Source organism: Manacus vitellinus, unplaced genomic scaffold, assembly GCF_001715985.3.
Source record: "Manacus vitellinus isolate BGI_N305 unplaced genomic scaffold, ASM171598v3 scaffold_88_pilon, whole genome shotgun sequence".
NCBI lineage: Eukaryota > Metazoa > Chordata > Aves > Passeriformes > Pipridae > Manacus > Manacus vitellinus.
Window position 1 is genome coordinate 452,646 of NW_021940861.1, and position 16,798 is coordinate 469,443.

Below are 16,798 nucleotides of genomic sequence, written 5' to 3' on the forward strand. Positions count from 1 at the left end.
TTAAGTACTGTGTAAGTCAGATCAGGTTAGCACGGTGTGTTTTTTAGCACCGCACTGATAAATTTGTGTTGTCTCCGGTGACAGGTACAGTCACTGTTCTCTGACAAATGGGTTGACTCTGTCACACAGTTAAAGTGTGAGGGATGTGGTTTCAACCTGTGCTTCTTAGTAGACCAGGAGTTCCCAGCACCAATTCCCTGAGGCTGCTTCATCATGAGCAGTGACTTCCTTCCTCTGGGAGTGATTAGATGGGAGAGATTTGGAAAAAACAGTGGTAAGAGGTGGCAGTGGGCTAAAACTGGTCAGTGTGTGTCTGTCTCTGTCCTTCACTCAGCAGCCCCTGTGGGCATGTGCTGTGTCCCAAGTGAGGGACTGCTTTCCACAAAATGTCTTCAGAGTCGGAAGAGCCGAAGAGCCTGTGCGCTGGAATGACCGGGATTGTTGAGTGCAGCTACAGTGAGATACGGGCTTGAGGGCTCGGAGCAGACCTGTTACCAAACTCTTTGAACATGTGGCGTGTCTTACAATGTGTAAAACAGCTTAAACCGTCTGACTCGGAAGCTACTGACTGAATTCTGCCTGGGGTTTGCAGGTCTGGCTGAAGAGAAGATTGGACTGTGAATTATAAAGGCTGCCTTCATCACTCAGTGGCAGGAACAGCACAGCAGTTCCTGTCATTGTCATCATGCTTGAGCCATGTTTGGGTACTGACTGTGTTTAATTGCATGACTAATTTACTTAATGTCTCTCTGGGGGTCACTCATAACACTCCTTATTTTTGGGTTTCAGGGAAATTAGGGACAGTAGCAATCCATTGTGGTTCTCAAGGCAGGAGTTTTCCAGATGACAATGGTAGTAACAACTGTGGTTTGGTTTAGCCAGGTTACTCTGCAACTAAGGAAAATTAGCACTGGCAAGTATGGCAGAGCTTAATGCTTGCAAATGAACAATCTCCAGTGAAAATATACTACAGGTGTAGGCAGAGGCCATGCGTTCCCTGAGTTTGTGTAACTTGGAGGATATGTATATTGGTTTATTGGGAAATCCCTGGCAGTGCCTGCTGGCTTTCAGTCCTGCAAATAAAGAATCTTCTGATTAGGTATTTGGGTGTAGAACTGAGGTTGTCATATGTCACCCCGGTGTACAACTATGAACCCCATTTAGTGACAAACTGGTTATGTACCTTCCGAGGAGCTCTTTTCTACCTGTCTGGTATCTCCAGTGGGGCATCTAAGGTGGTTCTTGGTTGCTTTTAGGAAAGACAGAGTGCTGAAACGTCTCCAGCAACAGTTGGTCTAATGTGCCTTGCTCTACTTGTTTTTAAACAGATGGACCTCTCTGTGGAAACTCTTTACAGCTTCATGCAGGAGCGCCAGAAGAAGTATGCCAAGTATGCGGAGCAGATCCAGAAGGTCAATGAGATGTCTGCCATCCTTCGCCGTATCCAGATGGGCATCGACCAGACGATCCCGCTGATGGAGCGGCTGAACAGCATGCTGCCAGAGAGCGAGAGGCTGGAGCCCTTCAGCATGAAACCTGACCGGGAGCTGAAGTCCTAGCTGACCCGGCAGGCTGCCCCTCCTCATCTTCCATGCTCCAGTGTTCAGCACAGACACACTTCCAACAGGCTGGACTGGCAGATGTTTGAAGCAGACGACAGTGCTGCCTGACTCTGCCAGGGCATCGGAGGAAGAACGGCATCAACTGCCAGAACTGCACAGCCAGGAATCCAGGAGCTCCCCTGTCCTGTCGTCTGGAGAAGATGATTTACATTTCTTTCATCTCCCTTCTCTTGGCCTCCTGTCTCCTTTACCACTACCACCGCCTGTGCAGAGACATTTGTTTCATTGCTGTTGGGGTTTACAGAGGAGGAATTTTCTTTCATCTGAATTTTTGTTTTTTACTAAAAATATTCAAAGGGATACAGGGTGTGACGAACCTTCTGACATGATTTTTGTGCCACTGGGGTTTAGATGATCAGATGGCTGGAAGGTATTTCTGACATCCCCTGGCCTTGGAAATATGTGTGTTTTATAGGTGAAAATGTAAGAGCCAGGAACTGGCTTATTAAAATCTGCCTATTATCATAATTAACATGGTTTGCATTGCAGGGTTTTGGCATGTCCTCGAGGCTCCTGTTTGTATGGACTCACTAATTTATGAGCCTGTAAAGGAATAACTGTTCTAGATATGTATGTAGTTAATGTTAAGCAAGCTTTAGTGTTCCTTTCCCCCTTGCCCTGGCAATGTCCCCATGCCCCAGCTGGTGGCATTTCATGTTCTTCTGACAGGCACTGGTACCAACCTGCTCACTTTCCATCCCAAAGTTGGACATGATGTGTCTTTTTTATTGGGACACTCCAGTTATCTCGGTGCTGTCTTTTCTACCAGAGAGGTGCACTTGCTTCTTTACCGTCTGGTGTATGGAGTGGAGAGACACAAGAAGTCCTTTGGGTCTTTGCACTGGCTTAGCTGCCATTGTGCTGAGAGCTGGCCTAAGCACACTGTTTCATGACTGAAACCACATGGCCTTTTGGGGACTGTTCTCAGCCACCTGCTCCAAAGGCAACAGGATGTTCTTGCCTTCTCCCAAGGAAGCCAAGGGCACTGCTGGAAGGCAGGCAGCATATCCATGCTGCCCAGCTGCTGGGCTGACCCACAGGAGACAGGGTAGTTGCCAAGTCTGTTGCTGGTCTGCTGGCTGCAGGCACTTTGCAGCACCTCTCTGAGCTTTGGTTTCCCCCTGTGTAAGACAGGGATATTTTACATGCTGCTGTAAAAATATTTATAGATCTAGAAATAGGGTTTAACAGCCTGCATCACCAGTGCATGGCAGCTCTTGTTGCAGCAGAAAGAGAATGTAACCAGGAGTGAGGAGCCCTTGATTTGCTGGGCCAGGGTAGGTTTGTGTCTGTTTTGTTGAACCCAGGATGCTGTTGCTGGTGAGGAGGCTGAAGTGCCCATGAACCCCAAGGGTGGTTGTATGTCAGGAGTGCAGTTGCAGTGGTGAGGACGGCCCTCTTTGAGAGTCAGGGACAAACCAGCCTCCAGTACAGCACAAGGCTAGGTGACTTGCCAAAGGCAACTTGCTTTGATACATCTTGGTACTTAAGAGTATTTAATCAGCAAAAGGTTGTCTCTGAGCATTTGGAAATAAGAATGGAGTAGGTTTTTGATGATATTAATTATTGCCTGGTGGCAAGAAGCAACAGGCTGTTCTCTTGTTGCATTCCCAAAGGCCATGTAGTGTAGAGTGAATTTTTGTGATGCAGACTGCAGCAAACTGATGTGTATCTGAACCACAGTGGTGGTTGGACCCCAGGGCCTGCTGAACACTGTCTGAAAGCAGAGTCCTATAGAAATTAAGCCCCCTAGAATGATGCCCTAGGAAGAGCAATTGACTGCTTCAGAGAGGCCAAGGAACTCAGCAGGAGATTTTTTTAGCAAAGGCAGCAGAGTAGGCCTCCTTGCCTGCTGCTCCCACCCCAGAGGTTTTACACAGTAATACGTACGTAGGCATATGCTGTGTGTTGCATGGGATACAACATCCTTGTTCAAGCTTCCTGCCTATTTTACACTTGGTTTGTTAAAAGCTTACAGTGTGAGACTTAACCCATGAGAACCTGCTTATCGTGGCCATGCCCAGGCGAGTCGTCATTGTCCATCATGGAATGTGTCCCTGCCTTCTGCCATCAGACACACAAGAATATTGAACTGCTTTAAATAGCAGCTGCAGTAATTTTTGTCCTGTTTGTCCAAATGATGCTGTCTGGATGTTTAAAATGTGCAACATTCAGCTGTCTGCCAGACGGGATCATTTAATATCCCACACCCTGGTGTGCTGGAAGCCTATGCTAGTGGGAAGATCCTGATACTGGATCTCAAGGCAGGGCCCTTGAGATGTTCTCTCCTGTAAGATGCTCTCTCGTGTAAGGTTTCTAGACATCTAGCCTCATACCATTAAGTATCAGATAAAAGCATTGCTCCATGCAGTGCTAATGAGGGCAAATGAATACTGTTCCCATCTGAAGGCTGCAGGACTGAGGGCTGCAAATCAGTTCCTTCCTCAGTTGCTGAAAAACACCTGGGCATTGGGCTGAGAATGAGAGAAAATGCTTATTCCTAGGAACACTGGCTGTGCTGCTAGGCCTCACAGGTAGAGCTTTCCACATAGCAAGGGCAGATTGTGAAAGACCTACTAGCTTAACTAGAAAGAAATCAGAGCTGAAATGTGAAGGGGAACCTCTTCTAAAGCTCATACGTCATCACCTCCGTTCCACAGGATAGTCACCTGTATGGGTACTGTAAGACAGCATGCACCCTCTAACTGTTCTCAAGCAATGGTTTACAGCTTTATTTAAAACATTGTCATGGCCTTCATTAACTGTAAGTCTTTGGCCCTCTTGCTGAGGGGAAGACGCCTCATGCCACATCTTCTTGAGCTGCTGTTTGTTGCTTGGCTGCTCCTTGTTGCCTTTGCTCTACACGCTGCTTTCAGCTTCAGGTGCAGGTGATGCTCAGGGTGAGACAGTCGCTTCACTCCCATGCTGCTTAGCAGATTTGAGATGTGACTGAAATTACCTTTCTGCTTATGAATTTCCTTTTCCAAGCCAAATGCTCTTGGAGGAGGCCTCAGGTATCTTTCACAAATGTGCTAGCTGTTACTTCTACCACAAATTTAGTGCTATGAACAGAGAATAATCTGGTGTGCTCCACTGAAACCAGACATTTCTGCCCTTTTCTGCTTTCTGAAGTGGTGTGTGGTTTGGGGCACAAGGTAAGCTTCTTGATATGCAATCTTCTGAAAAGCTGGGGAGGAGAGTGAGTCTTTGAGTCTGTGGTTCCCTGCTGACCTGAACTGCTTTGGTCCTTCCCCTGACTGCTGTTGCAACTCTCCCCTTGTGCTGCCACTGGTGTTTGTTGCATCCCACACTGGTCAGTGTGCTACCCGTGCAGAAGAGGTTTGCTTTGTTCTGGTTTTGTAATTGAATACATTGACAGGGTGCTAAAGTGCCAACCTATCTGCAGGGCAATTTCTGTGAAGATCTGGTGAAGGGGACAGAAAAGACTTTTCAGGTTTTTTTTTTTTAAGTAAATGCATTTTAAATTAAGTATACTGAAATATTTAAAGTGTGTTTTTTCCCTCCTCTAAGCTTTTACACAGAAAGAGTAGAAATACATGTTTTTCTCAAGCCCATGCACTGTATGAGCCAGCCCCTCTCTCTGACTGTGTGCCAGTGGTGTCCTGAGGTACCACTGTACTGTCCCTGCTGTTCCCAAGCTGCCAGCATGCATTTTGATTCCCAGCATTGTGGCTGAGCGCTCCGTGGTTTATGAGTGGTTATCCTGTTTGCACATTTGCTCTCCGTTCAGCTCCCTACATGCTTACATGTTCCTCAGCTCCAGCAGTAAAACGTTTGGTGTGGCTCTTTCCCAAGTGTTTTGTTTCTCCAATTGCCTTGCTTATTCTTCATTTTCAGTGCACCACTTCTTGCCGTGACCTATGTAGACAGTGCTGAGCTTTGCTTTGTACCCAGAACCCACCTTCGTGCTGTGGACATGGCTGGTCTCACTTGCCCTGGGGCTGCCTCTGCCCTGGGACTGTAAGGAAACGTATCCCCGAGTGAAAATAAATGTTTTCTTCCAGTATCACCCCAATTCTGGTTGGCACTGATGTCCAGTTTAAATACATGATGTGAGCAGCAATGCTTGGGACTCACCAGCAGTGGGGTGGGACTGTAGTTCAGCTGGCTGCCTACCTTTTCTGTGCTGGCAACCTCGTGGAGGTGATGAGGATCTGGGATCAAGGACTCAAGACTTGTGTAAGACTGCAGTTTCCCTGTGCAGAGCACTGGCAGTGTGAGACCACTGCCTGTTTTGTTAGGGCACTTGCACCTTGTGTGCACCCAGCGGCTTTCCCAAGCCTGAGTGGGAAGATTAAACATGAGCAGCAGAGTACATCCTGTTTCTTTCATTCTTTCCTCCCACACCTATCTTCCTGTCAAATAGAGACCATGTCCTGACAGATGCTTTATATCAGTTCTTCACCAGATCACAGAAGGAGCTGGAGCTGGGCATCCTTGGACAGGCTGACTTCCAGGCTGGCCTCTGCCCTGCTGGCTGCTCATCTCCTCCTCCCAGTTCCTTGCACTTCACTGAATGGGTCAGACTCTGCTTTTAGCACAAGTTTAGCCTCTTTCAGCTGGTCTGTGATCCTTCTGTGGGGGCTGTTGGCTTGCTTTTAGCTGCCACAGTTAGGTTTTAACTTCTTCAATACGTGAGCCTGCACGGGACAGCCTGATCCACAGGAACCCTGAGATTAGCTCTGTTGGTTAGAAAGTGGTGCTAATAATGACAAAGTTGTGGGTTTGATCCCTGTATGAGCCATTCACCCCTTGGGGGTCCCTTCCAACTCAGTATTCTGTGATTCTGATTCTGTGAAGGAAAACTGCTCACCCAGCAGTCCCCAAAGCCAGGGCAGGTCTGAGGTGGTGATGGATGGACTCTATCTGATGCAGGTTTCTATGTAAGAGTTGCTACATCTTGTTTGTAGAAAATAAGCACAGAAACTCACATGGGTTGTTACCTGTGCTCTGGCTGATGGTTTGGTTTCTTTTAGGGAGGCTAAGAATTCTGCATTTCCCTCTCTGGGATTATGCTTTGAAATTCTCTTTTTAAGAAAAGAAAAACCTTCTGCTACTGCACCTGAGTTTGAAGATGCTGTTACACAAACATTGTAGTTTGTATGAGCTATTCTCTGAAGCAGCAATGAGGGGCGTTCTCCAATCTCAGCAAGCAGAACTTGCTCTGCATGCTTCAAGACTGACAGAATCAGTCAAAACAAGTATTTAAACAAGTAATTACATTAATCTTCAAATAAGAAGTATGGGAGGCAAAAAACCCAAACAAACCAGGGGGATCATTCTAGGTAACTTAATCCATTTGAAATACTTGCTTCAACAAGACTAACACAGCTGCCTGAGGAACAGGTTACTCACAACTGTATTAGACATTGTTAATGTGTTAAATGCAGAAAAGTGCCACTGTTGCTCTTCAAGGGAGCAGAAGAGGTGGGGTATTCAGGAACAGGTAAGAGGCCTAAGTGGTTACTGGTGCTATAAAATCGTGGCTGCTTGTGACAAGCTGCTCAAGCCATGTAATTCATGAGCAGGCACAGCTGCAGAGAAGGGTATGTATGATAAAGGACAAGCCCCCTGCTCGTCCTGCCTACTCAGGAGCAGGTTGTACTGCAGGCAGGTAATGCACACTCCACAACTCCTTCCTCAGCCCTTCTATATAAACAGGTACCATTTCTGATTTTATTTCATCATACATACAGGTAATTCTCATGACACAACAAGATGAGAAACTCACATCTCTCTGAACAATTTTAATAGCTTGCCATAAACCAAATATGCCAAGTATGCCATACACCAATGGCCATAGATTATATTCATATTGAACATGTACACATTTCCCCTCTCACATCCTCCACTTTGCCTTCCAGACTTCTACAAACCATTTCCAGTATTGTTCAGGGACAGGACTCTAGTTCAGATAGGAGCCAGGGCACCACCCTGTGTGGGACATGGGGTTAAGGCTTCCTCCTATGGGGACTTATCCCCTGAAAATACCAAGCCTACAGCTTTGATTCATTCAGGGACTAGAGTGTACTGGAAATCACAAGGAGCCACAAGACCACATTTCAGTTCCTCAGAGGGCAATCAAGCAAACAAACCACAAACACAGCAGAAGACCCAAAACCCAAACATAGAGAAGGGGGAACACATGTCTGAAGGAGCACAAAAGATAGGAAGAATCTGTTTCTGTCTTCAGGGATTGATATGTGTTAACCCCCATTAACTGGTTTAAATCACAGACATGGGCTTTTCCTGGAGGAAGCACTGTTAAACTGTTTACATAGGTATATACACACAGAGTATGTGTATATATATGCTGAAAAGAGTTGTAATGTAATTGTTTTCACCTGATACATAAACAGAGTCAAGTGCCAGTATGTTTAATGAACACCTGATATGTGTGATGTCAACCTGTCCCTTGCCTGGGCTACCTCTTCTTCCAATATCTCGTACACACAGCCCAAACAGAGTCTCCTGGTACTGTCTCTCCCTGTGCCTTTTGCACTTTTTAGGATCAAGTTAATCAGTGCTGTAGCTTTCAGTGCTATTTTCAACAGTCCACTGTAGGAAATTAAAGTCACATCCTAGCCACAAAACATATCAATGACAAAATCTTCTCCACTTTTCAATATAGTAAAACCTGAGATTTGAGTCACAAACTAGCTAAACTTACAGTAAAAAAAACCCTAAAATAACCCAAGCTGCTCACTTGAATTAGGGCTTCAGGTTGCTGCTGACAAATTTTTTTTTAAAGCTGTTGGCCAGGGTTTAAGTGTTTGTTACATGTGATGTACAATTTTCAGCTGCCTAAACTGAAATGGGACAAAAAAAATATAGTTTCCCCTCAATACACATTTTCTGAGGGGAAGCTGGGAAAGACCGAGGTTAAGACATGTGCAGCTTCCCTCAGAGCATGAAGGATGAAGCTTTACACAGTGCCTCTGGTACCACCCCTCACTGACCACAAATCTCTTGCAGCCGCGTGGGCACGTGAACCAAGGTGAACAGGGCAGCCCAGCTACCGCAGGAATGGGAGCTGGAGGGGAAGCAGCTGGGTTGCTGTCAAAAACATGAGAAGGGCTGTGCCTAATCTTCAGTGAAACACCCCCTTGGCAGCAGGGATGTGGCACCTCCTCACATTGGCATCTTCTCTGGAGTGATGAGGGAGGACATGGTACAGCGTTGAGCGTCTGCAGACAAATCACACATCAGCATGCTGGGAAACCAAGACCCTACACTGGGACAGAGAACAATGGCCAGGATCGAGTTCCTCTGAAGCTGTGAGTGTGGGAGGGGAGTGGCTTCCCTTAATGGAAAGCTGTCCCTTCTCAAACCCCCTTTCCTTCACACACACTGTGAGATGGGACACTGGAGCCCCCTTCTGTTTTCCTTGGGCAGCCAGCCAGACTTCCCTTTATCTGATGAAGTCAGCAAAACTAATGAGAAGCCAGTCTCAATCCATGTTGGAGTGGAATAAAACCCAACTACCTGCATTGCCCTCACCCCATGTAGGACTGGGACCATAAATGAAGAGCAGTTCCTCAGTGGTACTGGTCAGTTAAGGATAAAAGCCTACCCCATTTTTATCTTAAAAACCACAAAAAACCCCCAAACAAAACAAAACAAAAACAAAACAAAAACCCCAAACCAAAAAAGCCTTCAAGAGCCTCCTATTGAATTATTAACTGTCAAGAAAAGCATGTTGTGGCCACTTGTAGCAGCCACTTCTCTTGCATGTAACCCTACCTATCAACCACTCCATTACAGTTTAGAAGCCAAAGCAACTACCCCTCTCCCAGAAGCCAGCTTAATATAAAAAATACGAATACTGTATCAAAAGACTGGGGGAAACAGTCCTAAGTATGGTTCTTTCATCTTCTTTTAGGCATTGCTGCTGAACCAATTGAAACACTTGTGCGTAGACAGCTTTAAAAAAAAAAAAATCAAATGTGGCTAGTTGTTACTTGTTCACATTGCTGATGAACTGACTACCAGCATGTGGCAGCCATAAAGCCCTAGTTTGTTTTTTATATTTTTTGAGGTACTGTTTTTTTTTCTCTGAAGCAGCTCTCTAGCAAATCACTTAAAGCCTATCCATTAGAACAATAGTTACACCAGTATTTACATTTGTCTGAAATGTGTGTTCAGACAAGCTTTGCTGTAACCAGTCCCTATGTCCCTTGGAATTGCTCCCAGCCTCCTTTCTTACAGAAAAAAGGTCTCCCTCCAGAGGTTGGCTCAGTGTCAGGGCTAAGGTGCACTGGTGAACATATGGGGCATGAGGAGGGGAGAACAAAACTAGTTTTGACAGGTAGGAACGTGTTTCAGTGGAACCAGAGCAAGGTTGATGCCAAGAGAGATTCCTTTATAAAACCCACTGAAATGCTGTGCAATCCATTGCATACAATTGCTTCCTCTATCAGGGAAAGACCTTTGAAGTGTTCTGCCCTTCTTCAGGAGAGGAGAGGAGAAAAATCCAGCGGTACATCTGGTGTCCTCGGGCAGACGCTTGCCCGTCATTTCTTTGCGGCACTAACCTTTTGCTGCATTCACACTGAAGCCTCAAGGTTCTTCCCTCCCCCCACCTTTTTACACACAGTTTCAGATTTACAGGGATCTCTCAAATGCTGGGGGAGCAGCCTGGAGAGGGAAGCAACTCTGATACAGTCACACAAGCCTGCTGCCCCTCAGGACACTTCAATGATTTCCATGCTGCCTGAAAAGCTTGACTGACTGCCTACTTTCCCCAGTTCTTCTCTGGACCTATTGTCTGACATGATGCTCTCCCCAAACTCCATCTGGCAGCTTCTGCGCTTAAACTGCTTTTCAAAAGAGCTTTCCTCGTGCCAGCTCCTCCTGGAGTCCCCTCGGTCCCCCTGCTTTGCCCTCCTGCGCACAGCGCAGGCCTGCTCGCAGCCCGTGGGCAGCTGGCTGCAGCTGTAGGCAGAGTAAGCGGCGCTGTTCCCGTAGATGGCTGAGGCAGAGTAGAAATGTGAGGACTCGGCTGCAAAATACCAGCTGTTGGTCAGGGATGTAGCCGATGTCTGAGGAGCCAAGATGTCCGAGTGCCAGCCTTTGAGGCCCAGCCCAGCAGCAGACTTTGCCAAATGCTGCTGGCTGGTGGAGAGACCAAACAAGAAGTTCGTTCGGTAGTTGTCTTCCATGCTCCCACTCCGGTGGAGGGGGTACAGGAGCGACCGCTGAGTGGTGGCACTGCCATTGGCTCTCCCCAGATGTTGCCGTTTGCCCTGGTTGTCCAGCTGCCACGTGTTCTGGGATTTTTTGGGAGGGTTTGCTTCCTCTTTGTCAGGGCTGGTTTCTGGGGTCTGCTCCGACACTTCCTGGACAGGTGAGAACTGACACAACTTGCTGCTACCCTCTAAAGCAGTTGCATGTTTGTAGTATTCCAGGGTGTCTTCAGAGGAGGCAAAGCCCTGAACCGACGCAGTCACACAGTTGCTGCTTGATGAGTAGGACACAGATTTGATGTCCAAAGAAAAAGAGCGCTTCAGCCGGTTGCTGTCTTCCACCTTATCCAGGGAGACGTGCAGTCCATTTATGCCCTGCACCAGTGGGCCATCTTCCAGAGGGGACAGGTGCCCGCGTGGGGCACTGCCACAGTCCGTGAGTTTCTGTTCCACAATCTCGGAGGTAGCAGTGATGCAGAGCTGCTTCATGGAGAGGCTGCTCTGCCCTCCTTCCGGGACCTGCACGTGCTCGCTGCTTTTTTCCAAATGCAGAAGTTTCAACTTACTAATATGTCCAGGCTGACCGGTCTGGTTTTTTATCTTTTTCTCAAAGTCCAAAAGCTGGCCCAGGAAATTGAAGTTGGGAGAAATAGTCGGCCTCTTTTCTTTCACAAATCTGGTAAGAAGGGACAAAAAACCAAGAATTACTTAAAGAACCTGCTGCTCAGACCTAAGATAACCCTCGAGCGAATGTTGTGAATGTCTACAGCCTATTCTTAACTTAGCTTGGACTAGGGTTCAGTCAAGCACAAGTAACTTGAGGATGGAGTTAAAAAAGGCAGTTTTAAGCAAAATAATGCTGGATGCTGTCAATTGTCTCTATAGCTACTTAAAGGTGGCTAAAAAGTGGGTGGGGAAGAAAGCATTTTTTTAACTCTTCAGGATGTCCACAAATGATTTGAGTGCATCATTTTCCTTATTTACTTCATCAGTGGGATCTTTGCTACCTTGGTTTCTGACTGGAGTGAAGAGCTCCTCAAGTTTTGCATGAACAACATGTGAGCTTTAGCCAAGAGACTGTCTCCCATGTGCTACAGAGAGTGGACACCTTCCGCATCATTCCAAGGGATGACATCACATATTCCTTTCACTTCTCTCATGCTGTTGTTACTGCAGTGAGCACTTCCTACCCTGTTTATCATTGTCAGGCAAGACAAAGAGCCATGATAGATTTTGACCTTATCCAGCAAGTTCCAGCAATTCCTACCCCACGCTGGTATTGACCACTGATATGATAATCAAAAAGAAAAACAGAAAGGTGCAAATGCAGCATTAAAACAAAGAACATTCTCTCAAGTCCTGTAGGTGTTTAGCAGTAAAGGGCAACAGGAAAGCAAAATCCCTAGAAAAATTCACCTATTTTTTGGGTCCTGTAGGAAGCAGCCTGACTGGCACAGGTGTGCCAATCCAAGCACACAGTCATGTACTGGGTTGAATATGGAGAAGGTGCAATGATACTGAAAATGTTTTGCTGAACCAGAATTCCAAATGTATGAAAGACCTAAGTAATAGAAATCATGTCATATACTTCAAAGTTAAATACAAAAGCATACTTCCTACCTGTCTGATTTGCAACATAGCTAAATAAATACTCTGCTTTTACAGGCTGCAAAGCAGAAAGCTGCCCAAGTCCCTCCTCCTCTGGTTTTGGGGTTTTTTTAAAGAAACATTCCTGGACAAAAGAATTAACAAGGGAAGAAACCTTGAGGAGCTAAATGTAGTACAAACACACATATTATATGTCACTGGGAAAATTAAATATTATTAAAAATATAACCTCTCTGGGGAAGTGTACAGAAGATGAGTGTGCAGTCATTAAAACCAGCGTGAGAAAAATGGAAAGGTGTACTTGTGTATATACTAGCACAAATGCAGGCAAGCACATGAAAAATGTCAAACAAAACTTGCATTTTTTATTAGTGGTTTTTTTTTAATTTGTGAAAGAGCCAACAGTGCTAAGGAATAGTCGAGCTGACATGATAACCTGGAATATCAGCTTGCACAAGCTCCCACCCTTTCCTGGCTGGAACCAGGAGAATATACATACATTTAATAGGCAGTTTACATTCCATGTATTTGCCTACTTGGAGCAAAGTCCATTTTGCAGGTGGGCAGTTAATATGAGCTGTGTGATGTCTATTCAACACCATTAATTTTTTTCTGGAAGAAGTCTTATGCTTCAAACAAGAGTGTGCAGAGGACAGTGAACTACCAGGTAAAATGTCTGCTTCTACCCTTGGTCCTATAACATTTTATCATTCACTGTAAAATAAGCACACAGGGACAAGAATTAGTATGAAAAGGAAATTTCTTCTTACCTGTAAGCTTCATCTAAGGACATATCCATTCTCTTCATGATATAGGCAATAGCAATTGTGGCAGAGCGAGATATCCCAGCTAAACAGTGCACTAACACATGGCCATTTGATGCTTTTGCTTTTTCTACATAGCAAAGAAATTGGCAAGAGTCAAAGTCAGCAGCATTTTACCATGATGAAAAGTTTGCAAAGAAAGCAATGTTATTTAAAATTATTCAAAACTTCCAAATTAACTGCTAATTACAAATCTCATGGAAGCTTTTCACAAAAAAAATCACTTCTTTTCTCCAGCACTGTACAGCACTAAGTATAGAAAAAGCATAACACACACAGGAAACATACCACAGTTACAGTATACCTCAATTTAATGTGCACATAAACCACCCTATTTAGATGTCTGGGAAAGGTAATTGTTTCTAATTTTATATACAAGTAACAAGCAAGCATTCATGATGGAACAATTTGGCCAGTTCAAATTTGGCTAGCTCACTTCTCACAGGTCAGGACAGAAGCTGTATGTCCAAATTTCTAATTCACTCTCTGCAGACATATATTGGGATTCTACCAGGCTGCCTGAAAGCAGAGTTGTGCTCTTAACTGTTTTTGTTCTGTCACGCTGGAACATGCAGTGGCAGAATGTTACTTTGCTGTGTTATTTTGCTTCTGTGCTTATAAAGCGATGCTGATCATGTACACAGATCCCGAGGGTATTTTCATACCACCCAGAAAGCATTCAGGGCTTCTCCAACCATAACAGCAAGGCAGACACACAGAGCAATCAAAAAACTGAGAGAGAGAAAGAATTTAAATTTTCTTCTCACCTATAAAATCGACTGATTTATCCAACCAAGGCAAAATTTTCTCACAAAAGCTGTCGTTCACAGGCACTCTGAGGAAATGGGATTCTGGAATAAAATCAGGCTTCGGACAAGTATTGCTGGCATTCAGTACGTAGCCAATATCGTTCTGCTGCATCAGCTCCTAGGAGAGAGAGAGAAAGATTAAGCCTAGAGAAGTCAAAAGGTACCTTTGGCACATTACAAAGCTAAAAAACAAACTGAAATTTGTGTTGGAATTCCTTTAGCTGTATAAGGGACATTCTTTTGAGAAAAAGATAACTCCTCAGCTTTTAATTCTTTTAACTTAATTCTTTCTCTCTTTTAAGGAGACATCCAGTGCGTGCAAATAACATTTGGACTGCAAATCCCATAAAAACAAAGTTTACAAAGAACAGAAATAATAGTAGAATACCTTCTGCTACTTTGAAGCATCACTTCCAAGAGAATGAATTTTTTGCTATTTCGGTTTAAATTCTCACTGTGCAAGCTGACAACAAACACTTCCCATGTGCTGACTTGAATATGTGTTTTCCCAATCAGATATCTGAGGTTGCCCTATCACAGGTATTGGTGAGAAATATGAAATGAAATGGATGCCTTTTGTAGTCTCCTCTCAGGTCTCAGGGGTTTTCTTTTTTCTAAGGGAATGTGAAAATTCCAATATGTCACTGATTTCTCCCTCCCCATTCCTGCACATCTCCCTGGCTGAACCAGCAAGCTCCCTTCAGCCCTGCCTGCCCTTCACAGCTGATGCTGTTGCACCTTCCTTACATACTGACATGTTTAAAAGCAGGAGTGCTGTAAGGGAATAGGGGAATATTTGGAATTATCCAGAGAGGAAAGGTACTGGGAATGGGTTTCTTGGTGCAGGGGACTAGCTTGACTCCTGGTATCTTACATGTGCAAGGGATACCCCTGATGCCCAGCATCCCTCCCTCACTGTCCTGGGCTACACAGCTTTCCCCTTCCAGCATCCCAAGCTCTTCAGCATCAACTTCTGTGAAATGATTATTTGTTTCAGATCACTAAGTTGAAATACTGACTCCAAACCAGTTCACTCCCTGTTGTCACTGCTTGAAGATGAGGAAGGATCAACTGGAATAGCCAGTACAAAAGTACATGGAGGGTCATGAACATTCTCATGTATAAAGAAGGGAGGTAATGAACAAATGGACTGCCATGGTGCATTTTTGTTCAGAATACAGCTAAGGGGCAGGGGGAGGGGGGAATGAATTTAGAAGAATGGAAAACCTTATTATTTCTTTTAAAACATAAACGTTGGTGAGCTGCACAGTCCAGCCATCACAATTCCACAGTTATGCAAGGTTTTTGATGTGGAACTGATTATTCAAATGGGAACAAAAGATGCCAAGTCCGAGATCTACAAGCCGAAAAACCACCCCAAAATATTAGTACTTGTCTTTCAGCCTAAGGCTAAAGAAAGAAGTTATACTTCCTTCTATTCTAAAGTATCAATCATTCCCTGTGCAACCTGCTCCAGTATAATAACCATAACAGTGCCTTGACTGTAAGGCACCCAAGAGGAAGAAGTGAATTATGATGGGAGGAAGATCCAGAAATCCTAATACTAACAACTTTGTGAAAAGAAGGTAAATGCTCTTTTGTAAGCTTATTTACATTTTATGACTTGTTTAATCTGAAAATTAATAGCACCCTAAAATGTTATTTTGTTCCAGGAAATAAAATCCAGGTCTGGAAGAAAAGAAAGAGAATAGTTATGTAAGCAGGAAAGCAGGTAGTTTTACAGTTTAAATGCTGGTAAAAACCTTGAGGTGTAAGTAGGAGGCTTGTTCTGGCCCATAACCACAATACAGATTTTTTTTTTCTATTATACTAACTTTCAGAAAGGACACTATCACTGCCGTCGAGGTTAGAATTTAGTCTCCCTCTCTTTCACAAAGAGCAATGAATATCAGTACCCTCTTGCAATGCCACAGAGATAACCACAATGTATCACACTGAGACCCAAAACTGAAACAAACTTTTCTCTTAAAACTTTTATGAGGTTTTTAGTATTGCAACACTGCAAAACATATGAGTATTTTCAGACAAACATTTAGAAAGAAATCTGTAAAAAATATAAAAAGTCTCCTAAATCTTTCCTGAATTAATCAATAGTTCTGCTGAAGGACACAAACGAAGCATTTCTGTTTGCATATCTTTGCCAAATAAACCATTATTAGCAGAGGTATTAATGGCAAGTAGCTGTAGTATTTTAAAAGATCATGAAGACAGTCCTGCAACAAGAGAAGCATTCCCCTAGCCATTCACTCTGAGATAAGCTTATAAAGCTCCTAAAAAGGTAGGCTCATCTTGATAAAATATCAAAATCTTTAAATCATCAGGTCAAATTAGTAATGCAGATTAAGAGTTCTTTTTGCTGATATTTTTGAGACAATTTAATTTTAGAAAAATCAGTATGTCTGGTGACATAACTCACAGATAGCATCTGAAGGCAAAAATAAGGTCAGTGTGTACAACTACATCTTAATAGTTTTGGAAATCTTACTAAAATTTTTCAGCAATTTTTTTTTTTTTTAATCTGGACATGAATAGAAAACAGCTATTTTAATCTTAACAGAAAGCTGGCTTCTTGTCCCAAGTACCTCCCACAAGGCCATTAAACCAGGGCATGCAAACTTAACCACTTCCCAGCTCCTTGAGTGTCTTAACCAAGACAGAACTTTGCTATTTATCCCTATTTTTTTTGTTTCTGGCCCTCCACTTTTGAA

At 44.2% G+C, this 16,798-nt stretch overlaps 2 protein-coding genes across 4 annotated transcripts in view; one reads left to right on the top strand and one right to left on the bottom strand.

Annotated features, from left to right (window-relative positions):
• BORCS5 (BLOC-1 related complex subunit 5) overlaps nt 1-6,900 on the top strand; it is a 72,226-nt gene extending 65,326 nt beyond the window's left edge. For both annotated transcript variants that reach the window (XM_018085813.2, XM_018085814.2), the window contains exon 4: nt 1,329-6,900. In XM_018085813.2, coding sequence (XP_017941302.1) covers nt 1,329-1,559 — 231 coding nt within the window. In that variant the 3' untranslated portion in view covers nt 1,560-6,900. The remainder of the gene's footprint in view (nt 1-1,328) is intronic.
• Nucleotides 6,901-7,279: 379 nt separating this feature from the next.
• The window catches only part of DUSP16 (dual specificity phosphatase 16), a 61,368-nt gene continuing 51,849 nt past the window's right edge, over nt 7,280-16,798 (bottom strand). For both annotated transcript variants that reach the window (XM_018085812.2, XM_018085811.2), the window contains exons 5-7: nt 14,028-14,187; nt 13,207-13,330; nt 7,280-11,504 (exon numbers count right to left, since the gene is read on the bottom strand). In XM_018085812.2, the coding sequence (XP_017941301.1) occupies nt 10,328-11,504; nt 13,207-13,330; nt 14,028-14,187 (1,461 nt within the window). In that variant the 3' untranslated portion in view covers nt 7,280-10,327. The remainder of the gene's footprint in view (nt 11,505-13,206; nt 13,331-14,027; nt 14,188-16,798) is intronic.